Source organism: Condylura cristata, unplaced genomic scaffold (assembly GCF_000260355.1).
Source record: "Condylura cristata isolate star-nosed mole 26May11 unplaced genomic scaffold, ConCri1.0 scaffold00007, whole genome shotgun sequence".
NCBI classification, from domain to species: domain Eukaryota; kingdom Metazoa; phylum Chordata; class Mammalia; order Eulipotyphla; family Talpidae; genus Condylura; species Condylura cristata.
Genome location: NW_004567108.1, coordinates 33,773,767 through 33,792,217, shown reverse-complemented (window position 1 = coordinate 33,792,217; position 18,451 = coordinate 33,773,767). Strand labels below are relative to the sequence as shown.

The following is an 18,451-nucleotide window of genomic DNA, read 5'->3' as shown; positions in this document are numbered from 1 at the left end:
TCAGCTGTTTCTCAATCATTTTCTTCTTGTATATAAACTGAGTGGTCCTTCATTTTAGAGTTTCTTGTATTTGGAGCAGCAATTATAGTTATTACAAAATTTTTTTTTAAATGTTACATTAGTACAAACTGGACTGGATCATTTAACTTAAGGTATGCTGATAAAATTTCTTTACTTGAATGAAACTTAATTTATATATTAACTACTACATCAGATACACAATTGTCTGTTACAGCAATGCCAGTCTATAGAGTATTTATTTTGTCTTCCTAGACCAGCATCTTCTTGTTGCTTTTGGAAAATTTCAAGGTTTTTTTTTACTAAATTATTAAAATGGATGTCAGAAAATAGCATAAGGAGAATAAAAAATCTTGTTGGGTTATTAACAATGAAGGTAGTTTTTATAATTTTTGCTTAACATTTTCTTTTTTTTCATATTACTTCGTATATTCAGCAAGCATGTATGTATGCACCCAGCCATTATGTGAGCAGTAAAAATAGTACTTCTATTTCTTACATCTTTTCTTCTGCTAGAAGGAGACATGCCATAAATAGTAACATAATAATCAAATTGTTAGAATGGAAATGCTATGGAGAAAACAGTAGAGAATGGGGGAAAAAGGAGGAATTGTTTGCTGAGGGTTAAGGCAAGTTTCAGTATACTATGAAAAAATAAGAATAGGCCTTTCTACTGATAAAATAAAAATAATAAAAGAAAAATTATGAAAATAGTTAACATTGTTTTTTTCTTCTTATAGCTGGAACAGTCAAATGATTTCAGTTCGTGAAGCCAAAGCCATTCCGAGGCCTGATGGCATTGAATGGAGAAATAAATACATTTGTGTAGAAGGTAGCTTTCTATAACCTAACCATATAGTTACTGTCACGGTACTGACAGAATTACTTGAATAATTTCATCTTATGTTTCAATTAGAAGTAACATTTATGTTCTAAAGATTTACAAGTTTTTTAGCTATAAAATTTTAATTTTAATATCATTTTAAATTCTTTAGTTTTGAGAAATAATAAACATAAATGTTTTATTTAGTCTTTCCTCCTCGGTAAGATTTCAGCAGTCTTTCTCTCATGCTTATAGTTGCTACTTAATCTTAATGGGTTACAGGTGGAAGAAAATATAATTTTCATGTGATTCTTAAGTCAAAATGAGCCTTTTATACTTAAAATACTGATATCCAGTACAAGCTATTTTTTTTAATGGTAAGAAATTGATTTTAATTTAAAAGTCATTCTCTGAAGCTATTTTTTTCAGTAAAATTAATTTACATGTAGTTGAATATTTCTTTGGGTTGATAGGAAACTGACTTCAAGAGGCAGAATTGTTCTTCCTGATGTCAAATTGATGACTTTTGTAAAACTTGAGGTAAAAGAGAATAAAGGGTTGAGATCCCACAGATGTTGGAAAATTCCAAATTATAGCATATCATGTATTATATATAACTTAAGAATTTGTGAATATATGACTTTGGTGTTTCATTTGCTAAATTGTACTTCTGGTGTGTATTAATTATATGAATATTCTCTTGAATATTAAATACTGACTTTTGTAAAGTACTATTGCGTGATATAATCCAGTAGTTTGGCATATGACATTATTGGATTTTAAAAGTGATATAAATTCCTTTTAAAGATTGCCTAACTAAACAAGAGAGAAAGGGTTTTTTTTTTTTTATTATTATGGCCCTGCTGAGATTATATGACAAATATAAACTTAATTTCTTGATCAGATTTTCTATTTTTCCCCAGGTTGTTGTCCTCAGTTACCTTTTATCTCTCTGACTTCAGTTTTTTCTCTCTAGGCCCTCTCTTAATGGACACTTTAAGCTTTTTTTGTCCTTAAAAATACTCTTGATTTGACCCTAATGGCACTTTGAGTACTTTGTCTACTGCCAAAAACTCTCATACTTTTACTTTTAAGTATCAATACATCAGATTAACTCTGGAAACATTAGTGGATTGATGTGTTTTGAAAATAAGAAGCATTATTTCATCTGTCCTAACTTACTCCTAAAGCTTTCAGTTACTCTCCTTTTCTTACTTCATTTTCAGTCTCCTTGTCCTCTTTTTTTAATTGACACTATATGACTCTCTAGATGACTTCCTTTCTTATTTTATGGGTGGAAGGTAAGTGAGGAGAAAGGTGGATACATTGGAATCACTTACAAATAAAAATTCTTTGTTTCTGTGCTTCTCTACTTGCTATCCTATTTTCCTCTACTTTCACAGACAAATTTCACATTCAGGTTACTAGTTCTTATTGTTCCTTTTCCTACAACCATTCACTTGTGTTTTAACTGCATTATCTTTTATTCTTACCAGTGTTAAATCTCTACATTCATTGGTGTGGATAGTTTCATCGTGCTGCTCTTTAACCCCTTGTGCCACCTGAGAACCCCCTGTTCTGTTCTTTTTGATAACTGTTTATCTTATTTTTATTCTCTTAAGGGAAGTTTTGACCTATACTTCTTCAAAATCTTGCTCACTTTTAAAATTTAGGTTAAACATACCTAGGCTGGTTTTCTTAGTTATCCTCTCACTTGATTTTTACCAACCTTATATTAGACAGCTCATAGCTATATAAAACTTTTCTGTATGCATCAATTTAATAAATAATAGGCTGAACCATATGACATTGCTGTTTTGTTGGGCAGAAACTGTTGAATATTGGCAGTGTGATTTAGTTCAACTAAATAACAACTGAAGTTTTCAGTTTTTAATAATTTGTTTATACATGCATTTATCATTGTAGAACCTTTTGATGGAACAAATACCGCCAGAGCTGTGCATGAAAAGCAGAAATTTGACATGATCAAGGATCAGTTTTTAAAGGTAAGCAGTGTATCAGATTAACTTAAAATCATTAGTGAACTAATGTTTAGAAAATGAGAAAAGTTCTATATTATACTACAGAATAGCCCTGGTTCCTGTATGGTGAAGCCATTAGTATGGCATAGTAGGAAATTTGATACTTCAATTTAGATACATTTCTTCTGGCTTGCTTTTCATTCACATGATTTTACTTTAATGAAAATGAGCATTTTTAAAGTGAGTGTATTATAGTCCCATAAGTTTGTGAATAAAATAATGTACTCCTTTCCCTCCTTAAAATATTGAGGAATTTATTACAGACTAAGAAGAAAATTGATGTTTATTCCATAACTTTTTTTTTCTGGATATGCCACTGTACCAAGGAACTAGGGCACCATTTTATCTTTGTTTATATTTTGAAAAGTTAAAAAGTTTGTATGTATGCAATTTATATTATATAAAGTCATATATATGTATGTGTATATATAATGTAATTTATTCCTAACTTAATAGTCCTTCATATGAGTTTGTTTATCAGTGATTATGCTAGATAAGGTGCTGTCTTCAAGAAATTTCATGGTACAGTATAGAAATGTGTTGGTTAGAAATATATACTATGAGAAATACAGGAGAGAATGCTTCACAGAAGAGAAAGATCAGAGAACTGTGAAGATCATTTTAGAGGCTTACATTTTCATTACCTAGATAAACAAGTGGACTTTTAGTATAGTGATAATTAAAAATATAAGTGTGCCATATTACAAACTGTCCATCTTATACCCTCTTAATGTGTAAAGCACAATAAAATTAAAAAAAAATTTTTTTTTTTATTTATTTGTGCATACAGAACTGGGGTACAGGCCAGAGGCTCAGGGGCAGTGAGAGGCTTCACCAGAGACAGAGTGGGGAACAGAACAGGCAGATCGACGAAGTATACTGCTGAGGGGAGCAGCGGGCGGGTCAGGAGAGGTCTGCCACGCCATGTGGTCACCTCCGGGGCAGGCGGGAATCGAACTCATGCCGAAGCGGCTTTAGCTTCTCAGTGCTGTGCTTTAACCCGCTACGCCACCAGGAAGGGCCACAATAAAAAATTTTTAATGGAAGCAATTTTGTAGGGCAAAACAAATACTCAAGAGAGAAAATTTTGTCTATTAGTTTAAATTGAGAGCTCTAAAAGTAGCATTGCTACCTTACTATATTCTTATTGATGAGTGAGCTTTTGTTTAAGATTGTTTAGTGTAAAACCAGTAATTTTCATCAAGTGGATAACTGAAGTGAAAACATACTACCAAGATCTGCAGTCACCACATAGTGGGCCAGATTTTTAGCTTGAGTACAAGAATTTGTTTCTTTTATTCTTATAAATTCTATTTAGTCTTCTAGAGTATAACCTACAGTGCTTTCTTATAGTGTATTCTCTACATACTGCTACTAGATACTACATGGTAATATACATATTGTTTTTAGTTAAAAAATCTAGTAATGATTACCTGTAGCCTCACTTCTTTATTAATAAATTAGAACCAAACAGGTGTAGTTTTTAAAAATAACATTTTATTTTGATACCAGAAATGCTTGTATTTTGTTTAAAATTTGGGAGATTAAAAACCAGGGGAAAAAAATCACTTAAAATTTTAAGTGAAAATCACTACTAACCATGTTTAGTGTACCTTCAGTTTTTGTTGCATAGGTATCTTAAGTTTTAAGAATGACTTTTCTTTCTTTTCCAGTCATGGCACAGATTGAAAAACAAAAGAGATTTGAACAGTATACTACCTTTAAGAACTGCTGTCCTGAAAAGATAACTGGCCTCTATTTCTTAATAAATTTTTCTGAGAAATAAAGAACAACAGTAACATCAATACATTTTGTTTACCTCCATCATGGTTTCTTTTTAATTGCTCTTCTTGTTTTCATGTTTTATTTTTAAATGGACATACTTATATAAAGATTGCATATTTTATTATGACATTTCCTAATAAAACCCTCTGATTTAAAGATGTATTTTTGAAAATGTTTACATTGATGACTAGTGATATTATGGCATGAATTTTCAGGAGATCAGATGAAATATTTTTGGCGGAATTAACTGAACACAAAAGTTTTGATATAACTTCGATTAATTGTACTACATGCTATGAAGAGATCTGTGGAATTTTGGAAAGAGTCTGATTCATCTGTATTTAAATACAGCCCACAGTGAATAAGTTTTTGTGAGTCTGTTCTAGTAAAGTGAAGATTTAAATCAGTTGTTCAGTTACTTGAAGCAAAATAAAATCTTTTATTTCAGTGAAATCACTGCAGAGGCATGAAATACTGAACAGATGCCTTAAATCTACATTTGACTCACCAGGGTAGACAGAAGCCTTGGATGTGTCTATCCTAACATTTCATTCGTACCTCATATGCTTTTGATGTACTCAAGATCGCTTTGAATTTATGTTGAAACAGCTACACTTTGCACTGTAGTAATATGAGCACTAACTGTATTATACAGCAATTAGTGCACTATTTTGAAGAATCAGTTCAGTGTAGACATTTTGAAGTTCAGTTCCCTGTGCTCTATGATAGCTTAGTGCAATGTGCACTTTGCTTTATGTTTGTTTTCTGGCTTTTACTTTCCGTGTAACAACATGAAGCAACGGAACCTGAAAGATCAAAGTTAAGAGTATATCCTGTTGATAGAATTAGATTTTCTTGTGTGTGTACATTTATAGGATTTAACCTGAACTGGAATTTTTAGGCAGTCAGCCACTATGGTATGTTTTAGGTAAGACATAACAAAATTATTCTATAAATAAAAACTTAATGTTTATAAAGATAACCTTTTTTAGTATTTCTTTTCCACAAGAAGACATAGTGGTGGCTGCTAAATAAAAGAAGCTAGTTTGGTTTTGGTTTATGTAAATATTTGTAAATTGGCCAAATGCTTGTAAATTTAACTATAAAGAGTTACCTGAAAACAATTTTAACTTTTTCAAAAGGACTGTGTACAAATTCTTTTAGACCTGCTGTAGCACAGTTTGTACCTCTAATGTATTTGGTTATTTTGCAGACCAATCCAAATGCTAAGATTTTGCTTTTCTTTGACATGTAAAAGGTGCATATTTTCATTTTCTTCGTTAAGTTCAAATTTTTGTATGATATCAAAAATGAATAAAGTTTATATATGGAAATATTCATGTATTTGTGTATGTGTGAAAACTATTATTTAGAACTGAACCAAATCTAATTACCATCCTTGATTATTTAGATCATACAGAGAATCTTGAAATCATATCATTATTGGTAAAACCAGTAAGCACATCAATATCCAATTTTTGTGGTATTCGTAAAAATAAATCTTTTATATAGGTGAACTTTCAAATTATTGATGTTATTTTTTAAGCAATTAAGCTTTTTATATTCTTTGAAGTTTTTAAAAAAATGTTATATATTGCATAACATTTCTTTATCTGAATGTATTAAGTATAACATATAAGTGGTGGTACCAAGTAATCATAAATAATAGTGATAGTAACCTATAATAATACTATACTATAATAATGTCCAGCTCTCAGGGGTGGGTAAGAATGTTAGTTGTTGTATCTGTACAGTATTATTAATTTCCTCCCGAAACCCCAGAATTTGCCATTGTGTGGATTCCTTCACTGTCAACTATGTTTGTTGCTTTCAGTAACCTCACCTATGTTACTGCTGCTTATTTTCAGCGGTTTTGCTTTACAAAATAGATCAGCAGTTAATAAACGTACACCCAATACTAAGTCAGTAGTCTTAAACCTTAAATTATGTACTTTGTGACAGCCATTTGTGTCACATAAAGTGGGCTATTAATATGAAAAAGCTTAGACTATTTTCAATATGATTTATTTACTATGTGAATAACACATTCTTTTACATTTCTATTTGTGTTGATCTCACCACTCTATACATTTACATGTGTTGTTACTCAAGGTAGTATTAGAGTGTTAAAAATGTGCAATCTGTATTCTAAATTTTGCATGATTTGAACTAGGATCTTTGTAAATCAGTCTTACTTGTTTTAGTTAGTATTCCTAAGAAATTTTTAGCTAAATGGGAGGAATAGAGTGGCTATTGGTAGTTTTAATTAGAGCTTAACATTCCCAGAACTGTGATTGAGTTTTTTTTTTTTCCCCTCGGTGAGCAGTCATTTGGGATTACTAATGGGAAAGCTAAGCTTAGTTTGTATCGAGAATGAATAAATTGTGGAGAGTTGGCCCCTGGCTGCCTTCCCTTTTATGCCCACTAGTTGAGCTTCTGTACTGTATCATAACTATATAGCAGTTTTCTATTTGCTCACTTAATGCCTGCACACAACCTTGTGCAGCTGGTAAATACTGTCTAACTTACAGTCACATTTAACAGCTCTCTGAATAGATGTTGCTGTAACTTAAAATGTTAACTGTTCTAAAATCTGCCATAAAATCATTCTCACAAAGAGAACACTTTTACATATTATAAAATTATCTCTACCTGTTTGTACATACTTAGGTCTGGTCTGTCTTCAGGGAACATTCACTAAGCACCTACTTACTGTGTCATAAACTTTTGCTGACTTGTAAGGCATCTAAAGATGGAGGGGTTGCTGTAACTAAAATGAGTGACTTTCAAATGTACTGAGGGAAAAGGACAAAAATGATTGGAATATAGGATAATGTTGGAACCTGAAGAGGGTTACTGAGCTTTCTTGTGATTCAAAGAAAGATGGTTGAAAGGAGTAGCAGCCCTATTAGAGAAAAGCACAAAGAGGAGGGCATAAAAAGAGTGCAGGCACTTTGAATGGCTAGCAAAGGAGCCTTTATTGGTGTGCTGGCCAGCAAGGTTCACTGACCCCCACAGAAGGTCAGAGTCTGGCAGTTAAGGGCAAGTATGTGGGAGATAAGGGCTGGGGCCTGGGTGCTTTCTGGGATTCAGTCAAGTATGTGAGAGATAAAGTCTTGGGGCCAGGGTGTAGCTGGGTGGAAGGTGAGAGGAAGCAATTGTTTTTTTTTGGGTATGGGAAGATAAAGGCAAGGACAAGTTTCAAGGCTCCTGTCCACACCCACCCTAGGTTCCCAGGAACCCATGTATTTCTTGGGTGACCTTTCAACAGTGAACCTGAATAAAAGTATACCAGTTAATAAAAGGTGAGATGAGGCTGTCTGGAGGAAGGCACTGGTGTGACTTGATAAATTGTTGGGAATTACTGGCTTTTAAACATACCAAACAGGTAAAATGTGGGTTATGCATTTATTTTACCAGGGAACTTGGGCTTTAGTTCTTGGGCAATAGGAAGCCATGGAGGTTTTTGTAAGCTTGGGCCTGAGATCCAACCAGTGGCCTAGGTAGGGCATTTGGGCTGAGTTTCTGACAAAACTGCCTTTGGTCAATTTGCCTTTGATTTTGGAAAATTATACCTCTTTAAGGGTTAAGGTTACGGAGATAAAAGTTTCCAGGCTGAATGAACAATACAGGCATCAGTGACGGAAGAAATACACAATTTACTGAGTTGCAAATTTAGAGTGTCGGTATTTAGCACTGGTTCAAAACTGAGCTTAAGAAAAAGCAAACCTAGCTTTGTTTCTTCCCTTTGGGCCACTTTACCAGCAGCAAGACCGTCAGCAAGCTATCCAGACTCTTCTGAGCCTCTGTTTCCTCATCTTAACTAAAACCGATGTTTCAGTTAAACTTACCACAGGACATTATCAAAATGAGACCCTTAGTAGGGTGCCTCAATTACCCCTCTGCTCAGTGAAACGTAATCCGTTGGCTAGAAATAAAAAAGCCTAGCAAACCCACCCAGGGCAAAGGCGGGGTTGGGTGCCTTTCAACAATCCTGTGTAGCCTGAAGAGTCTCTGCCCCTCAATGGCGATCCCAGATGCTAGAAAGGCCCGCCAAAGCTTTACCTAAAAGGGCGGAGAGGGCTCGGGAGAAGTTGGCAGACGCGCGGGGAAGAGGAGAAACAGCCGCGGCCCGAGAAGCTCCGTGGCGAAACTTTGACGCCTTCTATTTAAAGTCTCGGGGCTCACCCGCCCCCGCCCCCTGGCCGGGAACCCGAGTCGCAGCGCCGGGCAGAACTGCGCCGGGCGGGTCGCGAGGCGCAGTCAGAGGGAGAACACCAGGCGCGGCGCGGGCGGCTCCGGCTCCGGCTCCGGCCCGGGAGAAGCACGATGGCGAGCAGCGACAGCAACCACGCCGTGGAGAGCTTCGTCGGCTCCGACGAGGACGAGGAGGCGACCCGGGGACTGGAGAGCGAGGAGGAGTCCGAGGGGGAGGGTGACGAGACGGCCGCGGAGTCGGAAGAGGAGCCGGACGCCAGGTAGCGTGACCCTCCTCAGGCCCCTGCTGAGTAAGCCACGCCGGGGCCTGGAGCGCGGCGTTGGAGACAGGTGCTTCCCAGCGAAACCCTGCGCGCCCTTTCTTTTCCTTTTTAAATGCTAGAGTTATTCCCTCACGCAGTTTCTCTCTAGGGGCGCTGCCACAGTAAAGAACTTGAGGTGTCAGCTGGAGTGACAGGTCCGCCTGCAGCCATGAAGTTTATTGCCCTCCCACCCCATCCATCTTCACCATTCCTTTCACCAGCCCACCTCCCTGCCAGGGCTGCTCTGGTTTATTCCTGGGGATTTTCTTAAAAGTCCCACCTAACTACAGAAATGTGCTGAAAACTTACATTTGGCTAAAGGAACAATCTTGAGAAGCCTGAGCAGAGAGAGAATTGGGTACAGAGCGGGGGTGGAAGCAGAGAAGGCCACTCAACCCTTCAAACGCTGAAGGTCGGCTGGACACCTAACGCCAGGTGGCTACTGTATCTTAGTAAGATATAGCTTACAGTAGGCCTGTGATATCTTTGGAGTAAAGAACTAGGACTTCCGAACCCTTGTTTTTAAATTCCTGCCTTTTTTTTTTTTTTTTTTTACCTTCCTGATTCCAAATGTTTTAGTGCCATGGATGCAATTATAGATAATGCTATATATGAATTCATGGTTCTGCTCCATCTTGTAGACCCTAAAATGGGAATAGTTGGAATCAACTCTTCGGGGGTTTCTACTTAACTTGTTCTCTTAGAGTATATATGTTTTTGCTTTTGGGAGTTGGTTTTTTTCTTTTAGTATTTTTGTTTGTTTTGTCATTGATGTCCCGTCCCAAATCTATTAATATCAACAACGAGGATTTGTAGGTGACAGATCGAGGTGCACTATTTTGGACCGCTCATCTTACCCAAAGTTAAAAAGACTGCTTCCCAAAGCCAACAGCTGACATTGAAATAACCCACGTGGATTCAGATGAAATGTCTGTCAGATAAGTCTGCAATCATAAGCATATTTACTAAGCAACAATCAGGTGTGACGTAGGAACAATCTCTGCCCCCTAAGATTTACTAAAGAAAGTTAGGAAGCTATAGAGGAAGTGAGGTTTTGTGCCAAAAATATGAGAGAAACTAACAGGAAAGACCCTGTATACAGTGAAAAGTCAGAGGATAGTGTAGAGCTGTGAGTGTCTGGAAGACTTGAATAGAACCGCAGAAAGTTGAGGCAGCCATAACTGAGGAAAATAATGAGGGACCCTTGTTATTGGGTGATATTGGGAAGGGGAGCAATCTGTCAACATCAACCTTTAAAACCTTTCCCTCTTAATGATGTCCAGGAGCTTCCTATCCTTGGTTAATCAAAAACTTCCCCCTCGGAGAATGTAAAAATTCATTTACAATAAATTCTGAGTAGTTGACAATGACTCAAAGCCCCTCTTTGGGATTGTATTGCCCTTGGTAGAGGTCAGATCTTCAGGTACGGATAGGATGTATCTGCTGTCAAATTCAGTCTGCTCTAGTTACAGCTGGGAGGGACAGACGGGCATGGGTAGATTGAATAGGGTAGAGGGAAACTTGAGGTAGATGGCAGGGAGGCCTTAAAAACTATCACATTTAGTTTGGATTTGATGCCATGGGTAATACAGATTGAGGGAACTTCTGAACAGAATTTACTGGACTGTTGGAAAATTAGCCTGACAGGCAGATCAGGTTTGGGGAGGGCTTGTCAGGAGGCAGTAGCAGAGAAAAAGGAGGCTGTCAAAGGTTAAACGAGGGTGGGTACAATGGGAAAGGGAATAATGACTAGAGGTGGAGAGGCATGAATAGGGAGGAACTTTTAGGGGAACTGGAGTCCCCAAATTATTTCTACCTCAAGTGTTTTTCATTAATCAGACTAAAATATGGCTTAACGTTCTTTGTTCTGAGACTAAAAAGTTAAAGTTAAAACGTTCTCTAGAAAGTGGAAGGTAAAAATGTCTCATTCTTTATTCCCTCTGTGGACTCTTCTACCAAAGTTTTATAATTAAATGAAAGCCTGTTCACTCTGTGCCACTTTGTTTCCCTGTTAAATGATTGCGAGCTTTCTCATGTTTATCCTTTCAAGCAATACTATGAAGTGACTGTCCTGATACAATTGAGAAAACTGGCATTTTGTGTCATTTACTGAGGAGATAGTGTTACAGGGCCGGGAGAGGGGCACCACTGAACCCCCAAACCTGCCTGCCCTAAATAGGTTCTGCCATCCACCGCATCAATACAAGACATAAGTGCTTTGATGGAAAGGAACTTTACTACAATGACTATACAATACAGAAAACAAAGAATATAATCTCTAAATCAAACACCTGAAGTTACCCATCCCTTTTTGGATAAAAGTAAACCCAAAAAGGATTGGCCCAAATTAAGGCCTGAAAGCCCGCCACAAACTTAAAGCACCTTCTGGCAGGAACCCATAGAAAAGGTTCAGAACTGGCCAGACAAGTCTGGGAGGAAAAGAGCAAAATCAAAATTAAGAAAAGCTGCCATAGTCAACATCCCCATGGGTCTTTCACCCACATCTGTTTCAATCTGTCCAGGGCCAAGAAACAAGCACAGTTTCTTCACATGTCTCCCTCTGCTCCATGTGGCTTCCTCAGGTCTCCTTCTGGCTCTCAATCCTGCTTCCTTCTTCTCCAGACTCCTCCTCTTCTCTTCTCAGCTCCACCTTTCTGGGTGGAGCAGGGAATCTGGAACTTCCCCTTTTCCTGGGGACCACCCTATTACAAAAGGAATATGATATGTGGCATAAAGAGGCTGCATATGAATCCTGTTAGCCCTTTTATCATGGGCACATTTCTTGTCATCCCTGAGCCCAATTGTTTTATCTGTAAAATGGTAGTAATAGTTCCTAATTCATAAGGTGGTTGTAGGATTAGGTAAATTAAATGAATGTGAGTTAAAAGTGCTCCGAGCTTTGCTTTCTGCCCACTACTCATCAATAAGGGGAGAATGATGATCTCAGTATTTGAATAATGGGCCTTTTCTACTTTGGTTTTCTTATATTCATTCTCTCCCTAACATTTAGAGAGTGCCTACTAATTGCCCCAGATCATGCAAGAACCTGGAGCTTTAAAAAATAGCTAAGAATTCATTACTATTTTCAAGGTGTTCACATTTTAGGTGGAGACAGAATAACACAATTATTTCATTAACTTATCTTAAGAGATTTAGGAAAGAAAAGGTACAAAGCATTTCACTACTAGGGAGTTCTGGTATCCATTCTGCCTAGAAGGATTGGAGTAATTTCACCAAGTTCCCTCTGGGTAGGATGTTCTATCCTAAGGAAATAAGTGGAAGGCTTATAGTGGGTAGATGTCAAAAAGATTTTTGTGTTAGAAATACCCTCCAACTAATCCTTTTACAATTAGAGAAACTCTGTCAGGGGACATTTGTTCAAAGTCACATAACTTTTTTTTTTTTAAAGATTTATTTATCTATGCATCCAGAGCTGGGGGCAGAGGTGCAGGGGCAGTGAGAGGATTCACCAGAAACAGAGTGGGGAGCAGAACAAGCCAACTGACAAAGTACACTGCTGAGGGGAGTAGCGGACAGGTCAGGAAGGGTCTGCCACACTATGTGGTCACCTCCGGGGTGGGGATTGAACTCATGCTGAAGTGGCTTTAGCTTCTTAGTGCTGCACTTTAACCTGCTGCACCACGATGGAGGGCCCCAAATCACATAACTTTAACATGAGAATTAGAACTAGATCCAGGTGTTTGGACTCTAGTCCAACATTTGTTTGTTTATAAATGTTTATTGACTCCCACTAAGTGCCAATGCTTTCTAGGCACAAGGCATACAAGAGAACAAAATACCTGCCTTTCTGGAAGTGACTTTCCAGTTCAAGAAGATAAAATGTGGCCAAATAAAAAGATAGGTAATATGTGAGTTGGCAGTAAGTGATAAGGAAACAACACAGAGGAGGAGTATGCTCTGTTGGATAAGGTGGTGAAGAAAGCTTGTCGGATCAAGTGACATTTGCACAAAGACTGAACAAATGAGAATCCCAAAGGGAAGTCAGGTACAGGAACACTGAGACAGACAGGAATGTCACATTTTGTTTGAAGAACACAAAGGTGGTCAGGTTGCTGTAGTTGGGCAGGTATGAAGGGGAGTGGTCAAAGATGAATCTGAGAGATAGTTGAGTTGCAAACCTTGGACAGGTCTTCAGATTGTACTTTGAGTAAAATAGGAAGCCATGATCTGTCTACCATACTTTTTGGGGTTTGAAAAAAAAAATTAAGGAAAACATGGGGATTGCAGTATTCCATTAAGTAGTAGGTACCTATACATTCATAGATTCAGTTAATATATATTAAGCACCTAATGTTGCCATGCATTTCTAAATGTTTCAAACTCACAGTTTCCTGTATGAAAGAAGATAAACAGAACGTGTTACTTTTGCTTTTTCTAACTGTACCCAGTGAAATCCAAATTTTACAGCCTTTCCCACAGATCACCTAGACGGTCTCCAATATTTTTGTTTTGGATCATTTTCTGTTGCTCAATTTTAATTACACTATTCAAGCACAAAGGATTTTTGCCACAGATTTTTCCAACTGCAGTTCTGACAGTCTTTATATAATAGGCCTGTCTAAACTGATAGAATTAAAACTATCAGTGACATTTATAATTTATATCACAGGAAACAAAACTTCTGAAAGGTGAAGGGAGTTTGTCAATGGTTTTCATTATCAGTACAGAGCACTCTGTTTCCATATATCTATTTATATGATATCTCCCACTGCTGTGCTTACCTAGGTGCTGTGACAAGTGTGTTATTTGAGCCTACCCTCTTTTGAGGTCAGTGGAAAGAGCTGGGGGATTAAAGGAGTGACTACTATCTATGCCAGCAGCTGAGGGAGGAGGCCCTTGGAGCAAGCAATTGAAGAGCTATTTAAATGTTGGTTGCATGGATAGTACATGCCCTTGGTAAGACTTTGACTCAGTATAGGGAAATATAGCAAGAGCTGGAAATTGTTTTTCTTGAAGACAGCAAACCTACTAAAATGTTGGACATGTTGACTGATAAAATTTTGCAAAAACAGAATCTGTCCTAAGGTTCCTGAATTGTCTATTCTGAGCCTAGGCCTAAATGAAAACCTTGGCTCATTTCAAGCAATATAACCAAGTTATGTTGGTTTTCTACCAAGAAAACATAGATGAGCAGGTATAAGACATCGGTCATGGTTTGTATCTTAATCAATATTTTTTGGCCTAATCTATAATTATCCAATAAAAATATGTGAACCACATATATATCTTTAAATTTTCTAATAGTCACATTTTTTTTTAAAGATTTATTTATTTGTGCATACAGAACTGGGGTACAGGCCAGAGGCTCAGGGGCAGTGAGAGGCTTCACCAGAGACAGAGTGGGGAGCAGAACAGGCAGATCGACGAAGCACACTGCTGAGGGGAGCAGTGGATGGGTCAGGAGAGGTCTGCCACGCCATGTGGTCACCTCCGGGGCAGGTGGGAATCGAACTCATGCGGAAGCGGCTTTGGATTGTCAGTGCTGTGCTTTAACCACTGTACCACCAAGAAGGGCCTCTAATAGTCACATTTTAAAAAATTACACAGAAGCAGGTAAAATTAATTTTTATAATATTTTTCATTTAGCTCAATATCTAAAGCATTATTTCAATATGTCATTGATTTTGCATATTCTTTGTAATTTGATATGCTATATAGTTCACTCTGCCTATCTACATTTCAAGTGCTAGAGGCTACCATACCCAATAGTACAGACCATTTAATAGCTTCATTGGAATCCACAGAACTACCCATTGATAATGAGCTCTGTAGTCAAGGCCCTGTGCTAGGCAATAGCAGCATAACTGCGATTGGATAACACATTTGCTTGTCTCAAGAAACTTTTAGTCTGTTGAGAGGAGGTAGTTAACTTCAATAAATTGTAAGTACTACCCTAAGATCATTCACACAGGAATAGGGAAAGACATACAGCTGATCGTTGAGCAACTTGGGCTGACTTATACATGGGTTTTCTTGTAAATGGCACAAACTTGTATTGATAAATACAGTAGAGTACTATAAATGTTTTTTCCTTATGATTTTATTAATAACATTTCTCTAGCATGCTTTATTGTAAGGATAGAGTATATTCTATATATAATATACAAAATCATACAGTATGAATTACTGTGTTATTGTCAAGGTTTCTTGTCAACAGTGAGCTATGAAGTCATTGTTTGGTTTATTGACTGGAGGTGGGGGGGGTTCACTTTGAGTTGTTCAAGGTTCAATTGTAAATTCTTAAACTGAGACTTAGAAAGGTTTTGCAAAATGATACTACAAATAGGTAGAATGTTAATAAGGCACATCATATGATTAGATATTCCTTTACCTCCTGGTTTCAGCTGTTGTGCTAACTGTGGTTCTGTCTAAACTTTACTCATCCAGAACCACTCAGAATTTCCAGGACAGAGGTTATTTGCTGGATGAATAGATGAATTGTGTGAATGAACAAGTGAATGAGTGAATGAATGTTAAGTTATCCAGATACCTGCAAAAAAAACCAGTTTGGGATTTTGAAAGTTTTAGATTAGGTAGGATTTCATTGATTGGTGACCTTTCATTTACCAAGGATTGACCATGCTCTGTCTGGGAGCATTGTAGCTGGGAGGGAACAGTGATAAGTACAGAGGGATTGTTCAATTAGGATGTCTGTGGTCACCATTGCCACCTTCTGTCACTTGTTGGAAACCCTCCCCTAGACTGACCCTGGAGCCAAATCATAGCTGGAAGGATGAGAATAGGCTTTGTTTCTGCCCAGAGGAAAACTGCTATTAAGAAAAACTGGAGTGCGTTCAGTTAAAAAATTCCACATCCTAATCTGAGGAAGTCCAAGCTATGTGGGAAGATTAGTCAATGCTACTCTTTGATTGACCAAACTCCAAATGCTCAAAGTCCTCTTGTGGAATCATTACTATGTTTGCTTAGTTTGGATATACTTTTGTTCAAAAACAATCCACATGCTAAACAGAAATTTACATTCACTATAGATTTCCCCTTAATAGCTGATTTCACTAGGGCACTTAAAATTGTTGAATAGTAAATAAAACTAATTTCCTCCTCCTATGATTTTGTTAAATTAACATTTGTTAAGTCGAGTGCAGGGCGCTGGGTGGTAAACCACAATTCAACAACAGACCACAAGAAACAGTGAAATTGAGAACTTCATACCTCACAGGTCTTAGTGCACAGCATACCTAGAGGGGTTCTGCAGGTTGAGTCCAGGCACAGTGAAGTGGGTCTTGGGACACATGTTATTAGGGTTGGGTGTTCAGGGGTTTCCAGACTAAGACTGGGCTGATTAATTCAAACTAAAAAGGGGGAGCTTGGTAAACTTCCAGGAGGTCTTATAAGAGAGATACACCAAGGGAAAGCACTATGAGGTGGGGGAAACTTGATCCCAAGAGTTGCTGGGGAGGCCTTATCTGGAACTGACAATTGCCTGTGACTGCAGGCTGTTATCTCAGGCTTGGGCTTGTTGGCATGAGGAGGCTAGTGCCAATTTAAGGTCCCTGCAGGCTGCTTGGCAAACAAAATGGGTATTAAGGCAGTTGTACCATGGAGTGGTTTATTTAGTTCAAACCTTGACACCACCAATTTCAGAAATGTACCTACTATCAAAGAGAGACTCATTCATTCAGCAAATTTTGAAGGCCTACTGTGTGCCAGTGTAAATATGGAGTAAGCGAAGGAAGCAGAATTTCTAATCTCCAGAGTTTAGCTAGTCTTTGGAAAGGAGGGTAGGTATTAAATAATCTCACCAGTAGTTAAAGCAAAGGCACTGGTAAAGTGAATTGAGCTTGGGCATCTGAGGTAGGGGTCCATGGGACCCCTCAAGTTCCAGGCCCTGGAATCCTCTTGTAAATGGCCCTGGGAATTTTCAGTCTCTGAGTCTGCTCTGCTAGTCTCTCCATCTCCCTATAGCAAAAGGTTTCCTCACCCTATAGTCCACATCTGGTAGAAAAGCCTAGCTTCTGATGATCCTTACCCTGAAAGGGGCCTGAGACTTCATCTCCCTGACCCACTTATCTCTCTAATGAGTGAACCCAGAGGAAATAAGGGAGCAAACAGTACTCAAGGAACAGCTATTCTATTCTAAGTACAGTCAGTGGTTACTGTAACTTATTTTTTCAATGGTTCTATGAGGACATTGTTTTAATCTCCATTTTATGAAAGAGAAAGTAGAAGCTTTGCAGTAATGAATAAAGTGCCTAATTTCAGAAAAGTAGTATGCTGGGATTCTAACCCTATTATAATTGTATAGTGGCAGACCCAGTGCTGAACTCTTAGTGTTCATCTCAGTATTTCACACACGTCTGGTCTGTTTTAGTTGAGAATCAATTTACTATTTAAAATTATCATTTCGGCTTACTTTAAACTTTAAATACAAAGTATAAAAGACCCAGGAAAAATATGTAGTAGCTAATCCTGACCAACAAGTTAGCTGTATTAAGTTTCCTAAATGTATAATAGGAAGAGTAGACTTGTGTTTAAAAATAGACATTAGGCAATCCAGTGTGACTGGACAAGGTCAGACATAACAACACCAAAATAACTTTTTTACTTGTTCTATGGGATCATGTGATAAGTAATAGGTATTTATCATAATACCTATAAAGTTCAGACCCTCTGTTTAAAAGACTGAATTTGTGTGAGATATAACATAGTGTATGTTGAACTTTTCATATCTAATTTTTTTTTTTTTTTGAAGAGTGTATGAGAAGAGAGGGAGGGAGACAGCTGTCTTGGGCTGTTCATGGTTTTGGTATCTCCAAGAAGGGCTTTAATAAATTCCCTCTTCATCCAGCATTATTTTGGACATAAACCAGATTACACTGCATTAGAAAACCCTTGCTAGCATTGAAAAGTCTTGGATTACTATTCTAGCATTGTCTCTTACTGGCATTGTCTCTACTTGGGGCAAGACACTTAACTTCTCTGCATCTTTATCGCAGTGTTCAAGACCCTGCCTGGACCTGTGTCCCTCTCAGTTCATCAGGCCGCTCTGCCAGGTAGTACATTGCACTACATTGCAGCTGTGCTGGGCTCTTGTTGAACCTCCACACGCTAAGCTTGTTGCTGCATCCAGACCTTTGTTTTCTCTCCCAAGTTCACTATTCAGGTTTCTGTGCATAGGTCACTTTCTTTTTATTTATGCATACAGAACTGGGGTACGGCCAGAGGTGTAGGGGTGGTGAGAGGATTCACAAAAGACAGAGTGTGGAGCAGAACAGGCTGACTGA

At 37.8% G+C, this 18,451-nt stretch overlaps 2 protein-coding genes across 2 annotated transcripts in view; both read left to right on the top strand.

The window, feature by feature from the left end:
• The window catches only part of PAPD4 (PAP associated domain containing 4), a 43,876-nt gene extending 37,887 nt beyond the window's left edge, over positions 1-5,989 (top strand). The window contains exons 13-15 of the mRNA XM_012721761.1: positions 759-850; positions 2,768-2,847; positions 4,557-5,989. Coding sequence (XP_012577215.1) covers positions 759-850; positions 2,768-2,847; positions 4,557-4,631 — 247 coding nt within the window. The 3' untranslated portion in view covers positions 4,632-5,989. The remainder of the gene's footprint in view (positions 1-758; positions 851-2,767; positions 2,848-4,556) is intronic.
• Positions 5,990-8,935: 2,946 nt separating this feature from the next.
• CMYA5 (cardiomyopathy associated 5) overlaps positions 8,936-18,451 on the top strand; it is an 81,318-nt gene continuing 71,802 nt past the window's right edge. Inside the window, exon 1 of the mRNA XM_004678437.2 lies at positions 8,936-9,146. Within this exon, the coding sequence (XP_004678494.1) occupies positions 8,998-9,146 (149 nt within the window). The 5' untranslated portion in view covers positions 8,936-8,997. The remainder of the gene's footprint in view (positions 9,147-18,451) is intronic.